We start from the raw sequence: 20447 nt of genomic DNA, 5'->3' as shown, positions 1-20447 counted from the left end.
TTTTTACTGTCTATTAGATAGGAAAATACAGACTGCCAACTGACTTTTCAAACATTTGAATCTCCCCCCAAAAATGCAATTTTTGTGTTTGATTTTGCTTTAAAGTTTTTTTATTTCTTTCATTATGTTGAAACTCATGTTGAATTAGTTTAAAATTGATGTTCTTGAACTAATTTAATCAGAAACAACTCCCTTTCCCCTTGACAATTTATAGGCAATGGACCTTATTCAGTAAGAGTAGCAGATTCTACTTCTTAGCAGAATCTGCTACTCTTGCAACCGCATGCTGTGGGATGCCCATCGCAGGGCAAGACCGTCCAGCATGCTATCTGCTGCCCACCAACTGCGATCATGGCTGCATTTAGAGCATGGTCACAGAATCTATGGAAGCCTCCTCCTGGTGCAGCCTGGAGTCCCGTTGCAATTTTTTTGATTGGAGCGACTGCATGCAACGACATGGTGCCACCCTGAAAACGACCAACCACACCCCGCGGACGCCTCTGCCTGTCAATCAGGCAGAGGTGTTCGCATTTAATGCAGGCCAACTGCATTAACTGCTTACGCATGAGCGTGCACATAATGGGGGCTTCTAAGAAATTGCGGTTGCATCGAGTTTGCGATGCAGCCTGAATTCCGCCCTGATTGGAACAAATATTAGCCATGTGTTCCTGCTATACTAGTAATACATTTACAATATATATAACTGATAATCTAGAATCTTCATATCAGATAAATGTTTTATAGCAGTTTAGACAATTTTGGCACATATGAGTACATAGTAATGCAAATAAATAAATAAATATATAAAACAAAGAGTTAAAGGAAATAATGATGTGACAATCTCTGTTCATCATACTACAGTATACTGAATGTTATATCTTATGATTTCAGTCATGAATTTTAATCAGATATTTAGCTAGCCAATTTCTCTGGAGCACAGGTACTGTGAGGATTTATACAGTGGCATAACTAGAAATTTTTCTCCCCAAGCCAAAATATTCTCTGGTGCCCCCCCAAATAATTTCCACTAGTAAAGTGAGGAATCTGAGAGCGCCTTCGGTGCGCACTGCAAAAAGGGGACGTGGCCTTGCTGAAATGGGCGTGGCCTTGCTGCAATGGGAGTGGCATTGCAGGAAAAGACTATCTTATACCCCAGTTTTGCAACCTGCACGCCCAGACGTTGGCCACCACAGGAAAAAAAAATAATCCCGATTCATGCACCTTGCATTATTTGTAATTTTTCCTCCTTATAGTAATGTCCATTATACATTATACCACATACTGCAATGGCCCTTAGACATTATGCCACACACAATAATGCCCATGACACAATATGCCACACACCATAATGCCCCTGACACATTATGCCACACACTGCAATGCCCCTGAGACATTATACCACATACCACAATGGCCGTGATATAGCATACCACACACCGTAATGCCTGTGACACATTATGACACGCATCGCAATGCCCGTTATACATTATGTTACACACTGCAATGCCCCTGATACATTATAGCACATACAATGCCTGTGACACATTATGACACACACCACAATGTCCGTGATACATTATGCCACACACTGCAATGTCTGTGAAACATTATACAACACACTGCAATGACCCTGAGACATTATACCACATACCACAATGCCCATGATATAGTATACCACAAACCATAATGCCTGTGACACCTACCACAATGCCCGTTATACCCTATGCCACACACTGCAATGCCCGCTATACATTACGCCACACATTGCAATGCCCCTGAGACGTTATACCACAATGCCCGTGATATAGTATACCACACACCGTAATGCCTGTGACACATACCGTAATGCCCGTTATACCCTATGCCACACACTGCAATGCCCGTTATACATTATACCACACACTGCAATGCCCCTAAGACATTATACCACATACCACAATGCCCATGATATAGTATACTACACACCGTAATGCCTGTGACACATTATGACACACACTGCAATGTCCGTGATACATTATGCCACACACCGCAATGCCCATTACACATTAAGTCCTACAGTAAGGCTTCTAATTACTTTTAAATTGCCTGCTCATTGCCAGGGGTTTCATGCTCTTGGTTCCTGCACGATGCCAGGGGTTTTCATGCTCAGGGTGTCATGCTCATTGCCAGGGGTTCCATGCTGTAGGTGTAATGCTTGTTGCCAGAGGTATCATGTGCTGGGTTTCAAGCTTGTTGTCAGGTGGTAATACTCGTTGCCAGGGGTTTCATGCACTGGGTGTTATGCTCGTTGCTAGGGGGTAATGCTTGTTGCCAGGGATTTCATGAGCTGGGTGTTGTTCTTGTATCCAGGGGGTAATGCTTGTTGCTAGGCCTGTACTCCCAGTGCCACATATGCCCCTAGTGCCATATATTCCCCCACAGTGCCAGATATTCCCCCACAGTGCAAGATACACATATGCCCCAAGAACCCCATATGCCCCCCAGTGCCAGCTACACACATACTACCAGTGTAAAATATGCCACCCCCAGTTCCAGGTACACCCCCCCTCTGCTGTGCGTATAGTACTGTAAGCCCTTACCCACATAGTAGACTACCCTCCATGCTTCTGCAGGAGATTGCTGCCAGCTTGTGTACAGTGGGCATTGGGCCGATTCCTTCTGTTGTCTGTAGTTGTAGCACAGTAATGACAGCACTACCCCGGATACCACCCAGCACCTCGATCAGAGTAGGATCTGTTCCTGCATCCAGACAAACCTGTCCGGCATTTCTCATTAGCGCAAAGTGACCCCTGAGGGCCATGTCTACAGGATTACCCTGTTAGAGCAGAGCTGGCACTTACGGTGATAGAGCCATACAGACAGCCCAGCCAGGCTCAGTACTGTACTGCCACCCGGGGTCACTGCATATGGTGGCATTACCCGGGCAATGCATGTGTACTATGTATAATGGAGAATGAATGTTCTGTGATTATAGACCATCGTATAGCCACTGGTTTCCAGCCTGCCAGTGACTGCTTTGTTTGATGACAGGGAAAACATTGCTGTGTCTGTCATGGGATCTATTATTACAGGTTAATTAGTTATATTTGCATAAAATGTACTGTATATGACAGTATAAGGTGATGTCAGAGGTCATTCTTCCCAGAAGCCTCTATAGGTGTGTTACATTCAACATCGCAGTCCATAGGGATATTATTACAGAGGTAGCACCAGGTCTGAGTGGCCGTGTTCCCCTCTATAACAGGGGGGTTAACTTACATTGGTGCATTCCAAGGAGAAGTGCATCATCCCTAAATGGCAGCATCGTACATTTCTCTGACGTCCTAGTGGATGCTGGGAACTCCGAAAGGACCATGGGGAATAGCGGCTCCGCAGGAGACTGGGCACAACTAAAGAAAGCTTTTAGGTCACCTGGTGTGCACTGGCTCCTCCCACTATGACCCTCCTCCAAGCCTCAGTTAGATTTTGTGCCCGGCCGAGGTTGGATGCACACTAGGGGCTCTCCTGAGCTTCTAAAAAGAAAGTATATAATTAGGTTTTTTATTTTACAGTGAGACCTGCTGGCAACAGGCTCACTGCAGCGAGGGACTAAGGGGAGAAGAAGCGAACCTACCTGCTTGCAGCTAGCTTGGGCTTCTTAGGCTACTGGACACCATTAGCTCCAGAGGGATCGACCGCATGGAATTGGCCTTGGTGTTCGGTCCCGGAGCCGCGCCGCCGTCCCCCTTACAGAGCCAGAAGCAAGAAGAGGTCCGGAAAATCGGCGGCAGAAGACATCAGTCTTCACCAAGGTAGCGCACAGCACTGCAGCTGTGCGCCATTGCTCCTCATACACACTTCACACTCCGGTCACTGAGGGTGCAGGGCGCTAGGGGGGGGGCGCCCTGAGCAGCAATAAAAACACCTTGGCTGGCAAAAATACCACAATATATAGCCCCAGAGGCTATATATGTGATAATTACCCCTGCCAGAATCCATAAAAAAGTGGGAGAATAGTCCACGAAAAAGGGGCAGAGCTATCTCCTTCAGCACACTGGCGCCATTTCTCCCTCACAGCTCCGCTGGAAGGAAGCTCCCTGGCTCTCCCCTGCAGTCTACACTACAGAAAAGGGTAAAAAAGAGAGGGGGGGCACTAAATTTAGTCGCAGTATATATAACAGCAGCTATAGGGGACATAATTCAGTTAGTCCCTGCATTATATAGCGCTCTGGTGTGTGCTGGCATACTCTCACTCTGTCTCCCCAAAGGGCTTTTGTGGGTCCTGTCCTCTGTTAGAGCATTCCCTGTGTGTGTGCGGTGTGTCGGTACGGCTGTGTCGACATGTTTGATGAGGATAATGATGTGGAGGTGGAGCAGATGCCTATAGAAGGGATGTCACCCCCTGCGGGGCAGACACCTGAGTGGATGGACTTATGGAAGGAATTGCGTGCACGTGTCGACTCCTTACACAAAAAATTTGACGACATGCCAAATGCGGGACAGCCGGCTTCTCAGCTCGTGCCTGTCCAGGCATCTCAAAGGCCATCGGGGGCTCTAAAACGACTGCTACCTCAGATGGCAGACGCGGATGTCGACACGGATACTGACACCAGTGTCGACGACGATGAGTCTAGTCTAATGTCCACTAAGGCCATTCGTTGCATGATTGAAGCAATGAAAGATGTGTTACAAATTTCTGATATAAACCCAGGTACCACTAAAAAGGGTATTATGTTTGGGGAGAAAAAACTACCCGTAGTTTTTCCCCCATCAGAAGAATTAAATGAAGTGTGTGAAGAAGCGTGGGCTTTCCCTGATAAAAGATTGGTAATCTCTAAGAAGTTACAAATGGCGTTCCCTTTCCCGCCAGAGGATAGGTCACATTGGGAGACACCCCCTAGGGTGGATAAAGCGCTCACACGTTTGTCTAAAAAGGTGGCACTACCGTCTCCGGATACGGCCGCCCTCAAGGAACCTGCTGATAGAAAGCAGGAGGCGATCCTGAAGTCTGTATATACACACTCAGGCATTATAATTAGACCAGCTATTGCGTCAGCATGGATGTGCAGTGCTGCCGCTGCGTGGTCAGATTCCCTGTCAGATTGACACCCTAGACAGGGACACTATTCTGCTAACCATAGAGCATATAAAAGACTCAGTCTTATACATGAGAGATGCACAGAGGGAGATCTGCCGGCTGGCATCTAAAATAAGTGCATTGTCCATTTCTGCTAGGAGAGGCTTATGGACTCGCCAGTGGACAGGGGATGCAGATTCAAAAAGGCACATGGAAGTTTTGCCTTATAAGGGTGAGGAGTTATTTGGGGATGGTCTCTCGGACCTAGTTTCCACAGCAACTGCTGGGAAGTCAGCATTTTTACCCCATGTTCCCTCACAGCCTAAAAAGGCACCGTTTTATCAGGTACAGTCCTTTCGGACTCAGAAAAACAGGCGTGGAAAAGGCGGGTCCTTTCTGTCCAGAGGCAGAGGTAGGGGAAAAAGGCTGCAACAAACAGCAGGTTCCCAGGAGCAAAAGTCCTCCCCCGCTTCTTCCAAGTCCGCCGCATGACGGTGGGGCTCCACAGGCGGAGCCAGGTACGGTGGGGGGCCGCCTCAAAAATTTCAGCGATCAGTGGGCTCGCTCACAGGTGGATCCCTGGATCCTGCAAATAGTATCTCAAGGGTACAAACTGGAATTCGAGGCGTCTCCACCCCACCGGTTCCTAAAATCTGCCTTGCCGATTACTCCTTCAGACAGGGAGGCTGTGCTAGCGGCAATTCACAAGCTGTATTCCCAGCAGGTGATAATCAAGGTGCCCCTACTTCAACAAGGATGGGGTTACTATTCCACACTGTTTGTGGTACCGAAACCGGACGGTTCGGTGAGACCCATTTTAAATTTGAAATCCTTGAACACATACATAAAAAAATCCAAGTTCAAGATGGAATCGCTCAGGGCGGTTATTGTAAGCCTGGACGAGGGGGATTACATGGTATCCCTGGACATCAAGGATGCTTACCTGCATGTCCCCATTTACTATCCTCACCAGGAGTACCTCAGATTTGTGGTACAGGATTGCCATTACCAATTCCAGACGCTGCCGTTTGGACTCTCCACGGCACCGAGGGTGTTTACCAAGGTAATGGCGGAAATGATGATACTCCTTCGAAGAAAGGGAGTTTTAATTATCCCGTACTTGGACGATCTCCTAATAAAGGCGAGGTCCAAGGAGCAGTTGTTGGTGGGAGTAGCACTATCTCAGGAGGTGCTACACCAGCACGGTTGGATTCTGAATATTCCAAAATCACAGCTGGTTCCGACGACACGTCTACTGTTTCTGGGTATGATTCTGGATACAGTCCAGAAAAAAGTGTTTCTCCCGGAGGAGAAAGCCAAGGAGCTGTCATCTCTAGTCAGAGACCTCCTGAAACCAAAACAGGTATCGGTGCATCACTGCACGCGGGTCCTGGGAAAGATGGTGGCTTCTTACGAAGCAATTCCTTTCGGCAGGTTCCATGCCAGAATCTTTCAGTGGGACCTGTTGGACCAATGGTCCGGATCGTATCTTCAGATGCATCGCCTAATAACCCTGTCTCCAAGAACCAGGGTGTCTCTGCTGTGGTGGCTGCAGAGTGCTCATCTTCTAGAGGGCCGCAGATTCGGCATACAGGACTGGGTCCTGGTGACCACGGATGCCAGCCTTCGAGGCTGGGGGGCAGTCACACAGGGAAGAAACTTCCAAGGACTATGGTCGAGTCAGGAGACTTCCCTACACATAAATATTCTGGAACTAAGGGCCATTTACAATGCCCTAAGTCAGGCAAAATCCGTGCTTCTACACCAGCCGGTACTGATCCAGTCAGACAACATCACGGCAGTCGCCCATGTAAATCGACAGGGCGGCACAAGAAGCAGGATGGCAATGGCAGAAGCCACAAGGATTCTCCGATGGGCGGAAAATCACGTACTAGCACTGTCAGCAGTGTTCATTCCGGGAGTGGACAACTGGGAAGCAGACTTTCTCAGCAGGCACGACCTCCACCCGGGAGAGTGGGGACTTCATCCAGAAGTCTTCACGCTGATTGTAAATCGATGGGAACGGCCACAGGTGGACATGATGGTGTCCCGCCTAAACAAAAAACTAGAGAGATATTGCGCCAGGTCAAGGGACCCTCAGGCGATAGCTGTGGACGCTCTAGTGACACCGTGGGTGTACCAGTCAGTTTATGTGTTCCCTCCTCTGCCTCTCATACCAAGGGTACTGAGAATAATAAGAAAACGAGGAGTAAGAACAATACTCGTGGTTCCGGATTGGCCAAGACGAGCGTGGTACCCGGAACTTCAAGAGATGATCTCAGAGGACCCATGGCCTCAACCGCTCAGACAGGACCTGCTGCAGCAGGGGCCCTGTCTGTTCCAAGACTTACCGCGGCTGCGTTTGACGGCATGGCGGTTGAACGCCGGATCCTGAAGGAAAAGGGCATTCCGGAGGAAGTCATTCCTACGCTGATTAAAGCCAGGAAAGATGTAACTGCAAAGCATTATCACCGCATATGGCGGAAGTATGTTGCTTGGTGTGAGGCCAAAAAGGCCCCAACAGAGGAATTTCAACTAGGTCGATTTCTGCATTTCCTACAAGCAGGAGTGACTATGGGCCGGAAATTAGGCTCCATTAAGGTACAGATCTCGGCTCTGTCGATTTTCTTCCAGAAAGAACTAGCTTCACTACCTGAAGTTCAGACGTTTGTGAAAGGAGTGCTGCATATTCAGCCCCCGTTTGTGCCTCCAGTGGCACCATGGGATCTCAACGTGGTGTTGAGTTTCTTAAAATCACATTGGTTTGAGCAACTTAAAACCGTGGATCTAAAATATCTCACGTGGAAAGTGGTCATGTTATTGGCCTTGGCTTCAGTCAGGCGTGTGTCAGAATTGGCAGCTTTGTCATGTAAAAGCCCTTATCTGACTTTCCATATGGATAGGGTGGAATTGAGGACTCGTCCCCAGTTTCTCCCTAAGGTGGTATCAGCTTTTCACTTGAACCAACCTATTGTGGTGCCTGCGGCTACTAGGGACTTGGAGGATTCCAAGTTACTGGACGTAGTCAGGGCCTTGAAAATTTATGTTTCCAGGATGGCTAGAGTCAGGAAAACTGACTCGCTATTTATCCTGTATGCACCCAACAAACTGGGTGCTCCTGCTTCTAAGCAGACTATTGCTCGCTGGATTTGTAGCACAATTCAGCTGGCGCATTCTGCGGCTGGACTGCCGCATCCTAAATCAGTAAAAGCCCATTCCACAAGGAAGGTGGGCTCATCTTGGGCGGCTGCCCGAGGGGTCTCGGCTTTACAACTTTGCCGAGCTGCTACTTGGTCAGGGGCAAACACGTTTGCAAAATTCTACAAATTTGATACCCTGGCTGAGGAGGACCTTGAATTCTCTCATTCAGTGCTGCAGAGTCATCCGCACTCTACCGCCCGTTTGGGAGCTTTGGTATAATCCCCATGGTCCTTTCGGAGTTCCCAGCATCCACTAGGACGTCAGAGAAAATAAGATTTTACTCACCGGTAAATCTATTTCTCGTAGTCCGTAGTGGATGCTGGGCGCCCATCCCAAGTGCGGATTGTCTGCAATACTTGTACATAGTTATTGTTAACTAAAGGGTTATTGTTGAGCCATCTGTTGAGAGGCTCAGTTGTTTTCATACTGTTAAACTGGGTATAGTATCACGAGTTATACGGTGTGATTGGTGTGGCTGGTAGGAGTCTTACCCGGGATTCAAAATCCTTCCTTATTATGTCAGCTCGTCCGGGCACAGTGTCCTAACTGAGGCTTGGAGGAGGGTCATAGTGGGAGGAGCCAGTGCACACCAGGTGACCTAAAAGCTTTCTTTAGTTGTGCCCAGTCTCCTGCGGAGCCGCTATTCCCCATGGTCCTTTCGGAGTTCCCAGCATCCACTACGGACTACGAGAAATAGATTTACCGGTGAGTAAAATCTTATTTTTGGCAGCTGATGTTACATGGACACTACTGTGAACACAGTGATGCAGCATCATTACATACTGTAGGACAAACTGATTTGGAACCTGCCCCCCCCCCCCCCCCCATCCACGTGTTTTGGGAAGGACACGGACGGAGCAAGCCTCTCCTGTGTCTCCGACAGCAGCGGCGTATCGGTCAAATGAAGTGCCGGTTCGTGAGCTCACAAACCAGCACTTCATTTAACAGACATGCCGCTGCCGTCGGAGACCCAGGAAGGACGCACAGGAGAGGCATACTTGCCTACCTGACCCTCTCCATGAGGGAGAAAATGCTCTGTTCCTGGACTTTCCTGGTAATGTATGATTGCCATCACCTGTGGTGAGCTAGTTAATTGATAAGAAAGGTGTTACACCACAGGTGATGGCAATCATAAATTGCAGAAATCATTTTAAGCTTTGTTTTTGTTTTGTTTTTTATCAGAAAATAACCTAATTATTATACAATTAATATATTCAACAATGTAGAATGGAGGATTTCAATGTGTACAAAAAACGTATTTAACATAAATATAGAATTAAAATGAGATTGACTTACCAAGTAAAGATAAGACATAATAATGTAGATATCAAAATTAGAACTTGATTAAACATTGCAGACTGTGTTCGTTGTATTGCTCTGTGGAGATCATTCTAAAACAAGACAAAAGAGGCAATATATTATTATTCTGTAATTAAATAGATTTTAAAATAATGCAAAATCTGCACCTTGGTAATTTGCACTGTAATTAGCAACTTAATAATTTATTGTTAAACAAGGCAACTTTGTGATTTTGTGGTTGATTAGTTGGCTGTGTGTGTGTATACACACACAATAGCTTATAAAGGTATTCAAACCCTTAAAAATGCAAAATATTTGTTTGTATTACAAATTACACAGATTTTTTTAAATGCTGCTTGCATAAATGGTATGTCCCGCACACTAAGTACCATTTTGCTACTGCATTGATAGCTTTATGTCTGTTGATGTAAGTTTCTACTAAGTTTGCACACCATTTGGAAGGTTTTGCCCATTTTCCTTGCAGATTTGCACATGTGCAAAACAAGGCTTCCACATGCACAGACCCCCAAATATTGGATTTGCATGTAAGCTATCAGGTTTACATGCAAAGCCAAATCAGGCCCTTACTTTTCACATGGTTTCAGGTATCCAATCCCAGTGCAATGAATTCTATATAAACCATTTCCTGGCACCAGTTTATAGGTTGATTCCCGTCAAGTCTACTCGAACTCCTTGTCTTCTGTGACAGAAGCAGTTCCAGTTCCTGAGCTCAAGCTTCTTTACTAGTTGTATCTGTTAGTCACCTGAGTGCTTCTATTCCTTAGATTCAGAAGTACAATTACCATTTACACCTGTTGTTATCAAGCACTCTACATTCTGCAACAAAGAGTTTCCATCTACTCACTTGTAATCATCACTTTCCAACACCACTGTGTTGACTGCCTCCAGCAGCTATACCTGTGCTTGTTCTAGTTTGCTTCCAAGCCTCATGCATGCAGTATCCATCAAGTCATCTTCAGAGGATACTGCTGTTGAAAAGTCCTCAATTATGAGAGAATTAGGTTTTTTGAATACCTTGATCTCTCCTCCTGCTCAGAACAATGATAAGTTTTGGAGTTCCCTATGACAAAAACTCTAGTAAGTTGAATGACAGCATCACAAGGTTCTTTATCTCTGTCTCTATTATGGGAATTCTAATCATTTAATAGAAAATTGTTCCATTAGCAAAAAAGAGATACATGTTACAGTGCCATTCCCAGTTTCAGCATTTTCTACCCTTAGTAGCACTGTGTGTCAAGAATGACGCCCAAGGAAGGTCTTCAAGTATTCCATCCTCTCAGAGGAGCTCTAAATTTATTGGTCCCAAGGAGGGATTTCAGTCTTCCATCTCAACAAGAGGTTCCAGAGTCTTAATCATCTGTTTCATCTTTTAAAAGTTTGGCTGATGCCTAGTCATCCAATTATTTTGATGGGAGATCCAATTCCGCATGCTGCCATGTCAATACCTCATGCATATTGAGTTGGTATCGTTGACCCCTATTACTCCTGTCAATGCAGTTAAATACCTGCGCTTATTATTTAGTGGAAAATCCTTTGAATGTGTTAACCCACTTATTGAATCTAAGGATCTGCATTTACTCAAACTCTCAGCCTTCTGTGAAGCAGTACTTTAACAATTCTGCTCAAAGTCTGTCCAGGTGGGATCATCCAAGTTATTACCCCTAGGAGAGTTGTCTGATCTTTCAACCCCAGGTGGGTATCTAACTTTTCAGCCCAAGGAGGGGTGTGTGACTTCTCATCCCAGGAGGGGCATCTGACTGTTAAACTCCAGTAGGGGTGTTTTGAGTTCCAGACATAATTATGGGAATCTAAGCCTCCAACACCAGGATGGGTCTCTAGTGCCACAATCTCAGGAGGGGTTTCTAGCTCCATGATCCCAGAACAGGTCTCTAGTGAGAATACATTAGGTGGGGTTCATAGTGCCACAGCTTCTGACATGGACTCCTGTTGACTGGTTGCAATAGGGAATGCCAGACTGTTAGTTATGGATGAGTGCCATAATGTTGGTCACCAGTATGAGTACCTCTTTATTGACTCTGACTGTAAATGTTGACTGGTCATTCAAGATTTCCACAATGGCCCAGGTCCAAGAAGGGCCATCCAAATCTCCAGCCCAGCCGAGGACATCCAAGATTCCAACCCAGTCAGGGTCATCTGATATTCCTGTTCAATCTCCAGGGAATCTGTCTCTTCTTCACTTCTCAGAGTATCTAGTTTCCATTTAATTCTCAGAGTGTCCATCTGATGCTCAGTTCTCCGATCCTTCAGATTCGGAACAAGACCAGAGTTTGTTGGACCAATTCATTACAGACTTCTGAGCCATCAATAAGAAAATCATCTCAAAATCAGAACAAAAGCCACAATCCTTTGAGTTGAGAGTTGGTTTTACTGCCTGTGTTCTTCCTGTGGTCCTTTGGAGTGTCCTGGTCCTTCAGATACATCATTCACTACTGATGTACAGTAGTTCTACAAAGAAAAGCCTGATACTAATTTTGGACTTAGATTCTGATTCTGATTATCTAACATTAGCCCATATGCCCAGAGTACCCCTAATTTATTTATTAATAATTAACAGTTGCTTATATACAGAAGCAAGTTCAATTGCCCATGTTTTTCAACCATAATTTTGCCAAGAAAAAGCTCTAGTACCATCAGTTAAAGATTCTTAGAATAATTGATGGGTAGTATTTAGTCTGAAACCATGTAAAAGGGATAAGTTGCTCACTTATGATCCACGCCATACCATGTCATGTCCATTATTGGAGGATGAAGATTTTCCTACTACTGATCCTCACTCTGTTCATGATAATTTGAGTATTGTAACTACTGGAATCAGTGATGCTATTCCTTGAGTTAATGCAGTTGTCCCTGAGAAGCTCTGGAGGAGGGTACCATATGAGGTTCAATCAAGCTAACTGGAAACTCCAGTTTCAAGTAGCTGCCACTCTTGGACCTCTGTCCCCAGAAAATATTCTAGTACTGTACCATTGTTTCAGTGGATTTCTTAAATGAAGACAATTCAGATTGCAGTGATAGTGAATGGTCTACATGTTATGGTAACAAAAATACTTCTTATGGAGATGAGAGTTGGGAGACTTTATCTGAAAAGAAAGATTATGATTACTCCAGTTTATTCTCAAGTAGAATACCAGTCTTTAATTTAATTTATTCCTTCCTTATTTGTCCAGTGTCCAAAGGGTATTATTGACTGTACAGTAGTATCAGTCAACCTACTACATTCATAAAATATAGTTGAAGCCAGTCCTGCCCAGCTGTCCCAGCTCCAACTACAAAACAAACTTGAAACCTGGCAGTTTGAAATGGTCAAATAGACTCAGATGGAAATCAAACTCAAAGGGTGGATCTACTAATAAAGAATCTTGCCAATAGATTGTATAAATATACTATAAATTGACTCATAGTCTGATAATGCAATTCCTGTAAGAGGTTTCTGCCCAATATGACATTCTAGGGAATATACATGAACAATCCAGTTCCAATTCTCATTTAAGATTTCCTCTTTCAGAGAATCTTAACAATAGTTTTAAAAGGTGCATGGGATTAATCATTGTGGAATCTATGTTGAATAGCAATTGAACAATTTGGCTATGGGCAGAACACCTGAGAAATAGTTTTCATCACCATTTTGGCCTCAAAGTATTCTGTCAGATGTTGGTCTGATTAACTCTGATATTGCCTGAATTCTAAGAGATATATATGCATTGTCTGCTGCTTATGCGCTGTACAGAAAATCGGATCTAAATCTAAAATCACAAATGTATAATAAACCCTTTAGATATGTGTATACATTACTAACTGTTCATTATGTCTCTATGCCTATTTAGTATATGTCCTCTTTTATTGATCTTACTATAGTACCTTGTATATAAATGCATAAAAGCAATTGATACTCCAGACCCTTTAATAAATGTGTGGCTTTTGCAACATATCCGTGTGATATTATTCCTGTAGTGGGGGTGGTCTAAGCACGTGGTGGGCAGGGGGTTTCCTGAATCTCCATCTGGTGTTCCTGAAAGTGAACACTCCCCAGAAGAGCGTGTCATGTCAAGATTTGGGTGTAGGCACTAATACCAAGAGAAGTACAAGGTATAATGCAGTTTAAGAACAAATTAACATAACACTTGAATCTGTTCTCTCCTGTCTGTCCCTTCTTGAACCGTCCATTTGTATACAAATAACACCCAGGCCTTTGCAATCACTGACTGGGTAATGACAACTTAAACAGCAGTATCACAAGGAATTTCACACATACCACACTCAGCAATAGACAATACATCCCCCACTATATCACAAATGTATTTGTAAATGAGTTGTCAGGAATCAGCGTTCAGTGGTATCTCACTTACCAACACGCTGGTGTGCCAGCCTCTGGAGGTCACAGCCCCAGTTTGCTGCTGCATGAATGCCCTGTCCGTGGTGCGTAGTACCCATTGTCACTGTGTACCCCAGAAGTCCATCCAGTGTGTACCACGCTGTGTGCCCACCATCTGTACAGCATGGGCGCCGCCATGACACTTGCTGTCAGCTGACCTGCAACACCTAATCCTGCGCTGTGTCTGCACACATGATTCAAGCATCCAATGCCTGCTGACCAGGGGATATAAATCCAGAACATCATCTCAGTCTCATCGCCTTGAATAACGCATCACATCCAGTGCACAGCGTCTCCTGGCTCCAGTCTCCTGTCTCTGGTGATTTCCTAGCTCCAGTTTCTCTGTGGAACTACAGGCACCAGCCAACCAGCTCTGCAACAACTCCTTCCACAGTCTGATTCCACTTCTACATGCAGTAAGAGACTCTCTCCAGGTGCTGCCTTACCATTCTCACCTGTGTGTTGTTAATCTGCATTCAGCACTGTGCTTTTGCCTCCAGCACTTAAAATAACCAGCTTGTAATTACCAACTGTCTCCTGCTATAGCCTTGCTTGGCTCTGTGGACTTTGCGCATATCAACTGTCTGTGTGATTCTAATTACTGTCGGTTTCCAGACCGAATACTGGAGTTACTTATTGCCTGTATTTACTGTCATCGGTTGCATTACTTACCTTCTGCATATTGTCAAAGTCGAAAAATATTGCAGGACACACAGCACGTATAAACTGCACACATATGCCCACTGCGCGTGCACTTGATCTGCAGTGCGTACACATGTATGCACTTTGCGTATGGTCTCTCCCGCGGTCCTGCGCATCGGCGTGTGGTATGGGTATTTATGGCAGAGTTTGTGTACGCATGGAGGGCCATCAGAACACATTACATATTTAATCCAAATAGTGCACAATGTACACATAGTCTCCTTGCACCACATCAGAAAGTTATAGCTGTTTAAATGGTTGCAGAACAAAGGGATTCACCTTTACAGGATAAGAGGAGACAGACTAAGGTTATAAAGTGGTATTTGGTATCCAGCTGTAGGGTATTTTAAGGGAAACATTCCGGTGTTGGTCTGCGGAAGATCGCATGTTCCTGTGGATAGTTATGTGCAGAAGCAGAATATAGATATAAACTGTATTTACTGTATATTATGTATGCGGCGGGAATCCAGAGGAGACCACCCACAAGAGCAGTTGAGAAAGACATCGCCTACCTTTTCAAATCAACCTATGACCTCTCCTGTACTGTAAAAGTGCATCCCGGTGTCCAATGGACAAAGGGATTACAGTACCCATTGTATTGCTTTTGGAAGACTTGTATAAATAAAGCCTGCTGGAGGCCGGCCAGCCACAAGACTCACAACATTATCTATTTGATTACGGAGGACTGGACCAGGAATCGCACTTGAATATTCTCACGTATGTACATTGACTGTAGCAATTATTCTGTTATATATATTGTCTTGTACTGTAGTGTATAATTTGTATTGTAAACCCCCTTTCAGAAATAATCCATTGTGGTGTCGGAACCCAGCGGTTAATCACAATTGGTGTCGTGTGCTCACTGCCCTGCTAAGGTTTAAAGTGTAATAGCATCACACTGCATGGCTGCATAAGGTTTAAAGTGTGATATCATTGCATTGCATTACTGTGAAGGTTTAAAGTGTATCTCTGGGTGTGTGCGCGCTGTGTGTACTTTGTACCCCCAGCGCGGCGTTTGTACGCTAAGTCCGTACAGTGATATGGGACTCCGTACGCAAACAGTGTATAAAGTACGTAGCGTGTGTACTAGGTTTAGCGGCTGCAGTGGCTCCATGGTAAAGTGTATTCTAAGTGTGTACAAGGTATAGCTTTTAGTCCTGTAAAGATAATCAACATTATCAATTGGGGGCATCGTCCGATTTTCCACATTTATACTGCTTAACAGGTCACAAGCAGACATAATCTATCAGCATAAGGGTGGACAGAAGATATCCTATGTATCCTTTTCTTGGTCGGTGGATACACGGAAAACCCTACTTAATTGCTGATTAGATGGTGTCTGCTCTGTATGGTTTGTAGGGATGCTGGTAAGAACTCGTAAGGTAAGCAGGAACAAAGCTATTTAAAATCTGTGAATTTATTTTTGGCGCAAAATGTGTACACAATAAAAGCGTACACCCATACTCTGTGCATACTCTCCCACATTGTTGCCATAACATTCAGATTACTAGATTCGTAATATAAACAAAGGAAGTAAGCATAGGCGTGCGCAGCACATTTTATTAGGGGGTGCACCGTCGTAGGGGTGTGTCTAGCACCACCTTTTGGGCGTGTCTAGCACCATCTATTGACGGTCAACGCAATATAAAATACCACCCTTGTACCAATCCTAATAAAGCAGATACATTGTCAGATATTGTGGTGTGCACCAAACAAACACCCCTGATGGCACTCACTGCAATTACACTGCTCCTCCTCAGCCTGGTCTGGCTCCCCCTCTCTTTCCCCTGCAAGCTGCAGTAACTCACTGACACTGACAGTCGCAGGCTAGTACTGCTGCTGCTGGAAAAACGAGTAATGTGTCAATGCTGCTGCCGACCGCCTGCCAGTATTGAATTTGTCTTCCTAAGAGGAACGCTGGCTGCATGCTGATCCTCATCAGTGGCTGGCGTTGGCATAGCATAGAATAAGAGAGGTGGGCATGTGGCGGGTGTGGTGGGTGGGAGTGCAAGCAGCATGACGTAATCACATCACATCACGCTGTTTTTGTACATGGAAGTGGAGCCAAGAGTTTGAAAGCCGGTGGCAGTGGCACCCTTGATTAACCCAGGCATCCGGTCAGTAATACAGTCCTGACAGGGTGCAGCGCAGAGGGAACAGTAATCAGCCTGCTCGGCGATCGCTGCATCAGGCATGTGAGATAGGGGTGCCGGACATTAGAGGGTGCCTGTGCGCACCAGGAACCCCCCCTGCGCACACCTATGGAAGTAAGTGTAAAACACAAACGCAGTCTGGCCTAGTTATAAAGGTTTATACAGAAAAGAAACTGTGTGGCGTGTTAAGTGAGCAATTATAGTTAATATTGCTCACATTTATAGAAATTGTATGATTTGTGCTATTGCGGACGTACGGTTTTGTACACGTGTCTCGGACAAGGTACGGAACTGTACACGCGGCGTAAGCATGGCCGCGTGTTTACGCAAATTGCGTAAGAATACGGTCGCTAAGTACAAATTACACAATAGTTCGTTTAGTTTAAAGGTGAGACAGTAGCCACGCTACAATAACACAAGATTGCCCAGCTTCCAAAGTTTAGTATATAACCCTTATTTACTGTATTGCCTCTGGGAGTAAAGCTGCTTGTCTGAATGAATGATAATTTTCTGTACAGAAAAACCAAAGTGTAATTGAGTGAGCGAATGCAGGAGCGAGTGGAAATTTGAACCACGGAATTTGGAATCTCAGTGTGTGGTACATCAAGTGAGTGGAGACTTGGTGGCGTGAGGCGGCTGACTCACTTTAATATAAGGTTTAATACGTAAGTCGTGAGGAGACTTACACAGGAGCGTGGTAGGGAATTGTGAAGTGTTGTGACCCATATAGTTTTTTTGATACGCTCCGGCTGAGGTTTCGCAGCCTGAAAATTGATTCCAGTGGTCGTACGGCAGATAAGTAACAAGTACCTATACGCTGTGCAATTGGAACGCGCGTTTGTGGGTGTGATATATAGCGCAACGTGATATCCTTTTTACGAGCTTTTGCGTAAAATCGCGGTATCATCAGCGCTGTATAGAACATATGCAAGCGTGATTTGTGTATAATAAAGTGCATAGGGAGTTTTCGCTGGTCTCTCTCAGGAAAATCTCCAACGGCCGATACTTTACTGGAAAGGGTAAGTTATTCCTAAAAACTTCCAGTAAATATAGGTAACATAGGGCCCTAAGTTGGGTACATTGCCTTCGCTATCGACAGTGTATGGTAGTACTGGCCAATGTGGGCAGTGAGCGGGTGAAGAGCGCTCGGAGAACTTTCACCGTTACCTTATATTGAGTATTTTGGTGTTTGTGGGAAAAGGCCCACAATTATGGGAGCCAGTTGCTCAAGTAAGGGACGTTTAACCACGGTTCAGGTTGTAGAGCCGCGGCCCATTGGGTCAGCGGAGTTTAAAGGAAAAAGTATTGAAGACTTTTTGTCTGAATGGGAATGTGTGACTGACAAAGATAGGGAACCATTCCCTAAGGTGGGCAGCTTTGAACCAGAGGTACTGCAGAATGTAAGCAGTAAAATAGGTCTTCAAAAATCCAGAAAACAAAGGATTAGACATAATAATTGTTTAAATCATGGCAACAGGAGGGGGATATGCAAAGAGAACAAATTCACAAAACAGGTTCAAAACCTAGCGGGAATGAGAACACAAACACACCAGTGTCGACACAGGTCGAAGGGGAAGAGATGGCTACAGTCAATGATATATCCGTAAACGATAGTAGTATGCATAAGCAATGTATTAACCCTAATTTTTGCAAGATGTATCCTGTTTTGAAGTCTTTTCCAGGTTATAGGTCACAGGAAGATGAAGGATCGCAGCTCTCCTCCAAGCAGTCACTTTGCAGGACAATCAGGTGGGGCCTGTCCAACCAGGTAGTGCAGTAACAATATTCCCCAATGAAAGAACTAGTGAGGTCACAGCTACCGGTAAGTGTGAGACAGTTCATTGCACAGAGACAACAACACCTCACAGTAAACAAATCAGGAACGGAATGGTAGAATTACACCCTGTCTTGGGAACAGTAACTCCCAATGGGGGAACCGATAGTCAGGGAGTTGTCCTCACCAGGAATAATGCAATGTATTGCCCGTGGCCCAGAGATGAGCTGCGATCAATCATTTCAGAATTCCCCGACCCTCGGAAGCATTTAGCTAGATGTCAGAAATTTATCAGAGATCTGGGTAATGCGTATGAACCGACAAACAAACACTGGCGGATACTTTTGAAAGCGTGCCTATCCCCTAATATTGACACCCAAAAATGTATCACTGATTGTAGATTAGAGTCGGATAGTCTTATGACTGACAAACACAATCAGGAGAACTTAGAGCAAATTAACAGGCAACTAGAGTTGTATTTCCCCTCAACTGTTAAGTGGAGAAGAATTTTCTCCATAAAGCAGAGGGAAAATGAAATGACATCTGAATATTTCCATCGGGCCCTGCAAATAATGGATAGATACATGGGGGTATCGGATACAGGGAACGATACGAATTACAGGGAGGTGGCTGTCTCTGTGCTAATGGACAGACTCGATAAGACAGTAAGGGACAGAGTACAAACATCTTTGCCTAATTGGAGAGGAGTCACAGTAGCTTGCCTTAGAGAGTGCGCAATTGTACACCACAAGAATATTGTTAGGCATAGAAAACAACAGGAGGAGAGGCTGAGGATTGAAAGTATACAGGCTCTTACACCAAAGTCTCATCAGCCTGAACCCCAGACCCCTGCTGTTTGGAAAAGACCAAGAACATGCTACATTTGTAGGAAGGAAGGGCATTTTGCCAGAGATTGTAGGTATAGTAGAACACATAGCCAATATAGACCCCTAGACAGAGAAAACAAGCCATGTTATTAAACACATATACGAGATCAAGGGACATATAATAAGGAATCACGATACAGTATAGAAAAACACAGATTCGGTTAATGGGAAGAACAGAATAAATGCAACTTTACCCTTTTGACAGAACTTACTGGGGTTAGGAGGAGGCCTCTAAACTTCTGCTTCTCTCTCTAGCAGAAGTGACCTCTAAGTAACTTAACAGGAGTTTTGTTAGAGATGGTATACATATAGAGTGCTCCCACCCAGGAAGCACAAAAAATATGTTAGAAACCCACGAAGACGAATGTTGCATTTCACTGTTTTAGATGCATGTCCATCACAGGTAGAGGAAATTATCTCAAAGATACCGGGTTTCCTATGAACTTAGAATGGACAAGACACTGGATTGATGGCTGGGATAGTCCCAGTAGAGATATAACACACATAGAATTCTTTTAGGGGAACTGACCGATTAGAGAATCATTTCCCGTAGTGCCCAATCCAGATGTCAAACTTTGTAAAATCTTCATTGCCTCTACAAACTTATCTGTTACTAAACTCTGTGATTTGTCTTCAAAGTTTCCTCTTCATCTCTTCAGTTCACCGACAGGATTACAGTTCAAACGTCACATGCCTACTCGGTCTTTTCAGAATTCTGCCCAAGCCCAGTATATCTCACCAGCATAGGGACACCAGTATCAGTGTGCCTGGCCATGCACAAAGGGTGGAGAATGGGAATACTGGTGAAGGGAGACTGTGCATAGATACCGATATACATGATGGTGTGACAGCCTGATGGTGAACGCAAATCTGACAAATTTTCTATTTATTATTTCCCCTCTCTTTTCACTTTCCAAAGATGGTTCACTTTACACAACTGATAATACCCACCAGTAAACAC

General features: G+C 44.8%; 1 protein-coding gene across 2 annotated transcripts in view; it reads right to left on the bottom strand.

Moving 5' to 3' along the window:
* LOC134957937 (potassium channel subfamily T member 2) overlaps positions 1 to 20447 on the bottom strand; it is a 1656739-nt gene that overhangs the window by 687012 nt on the left and 949280 nt on the right. For both annotated transcript variants that reach the window (XM_063940188.1, XM_063940189.1), the window contains exon 8: positions 9554 to 9648. In XM_063940188.1, the coding sequence (XP_063796258.1) occupies positions 9554 to 9648 (95 nt within the window). The remainder of the gene's footprint in view (positions 1 to 9553; positions 9649 to 20447) is intronic.

The sequence above is a fragment of the Pseudophryne corroboree genome, chromosome 9 (assembly GCF_028390025.1).
Source record: "Pseudophryne corroboree isolate aPseCor3 chromosome 9, aPseCor3.hap2, whole genome shotgun sequence".
Lineage (NCBI taxonomy): Eukaryota > Metazoa > Chordata > Amphibia > Anura > Myobatrachidae > Pseudophryne > Pseudophryne corroboree.
The sequence above is the reverse complement of the archived record's forward strand: the minus strand, read 5'-3'. Positions and strand labels throughout refer to the sequence as shown.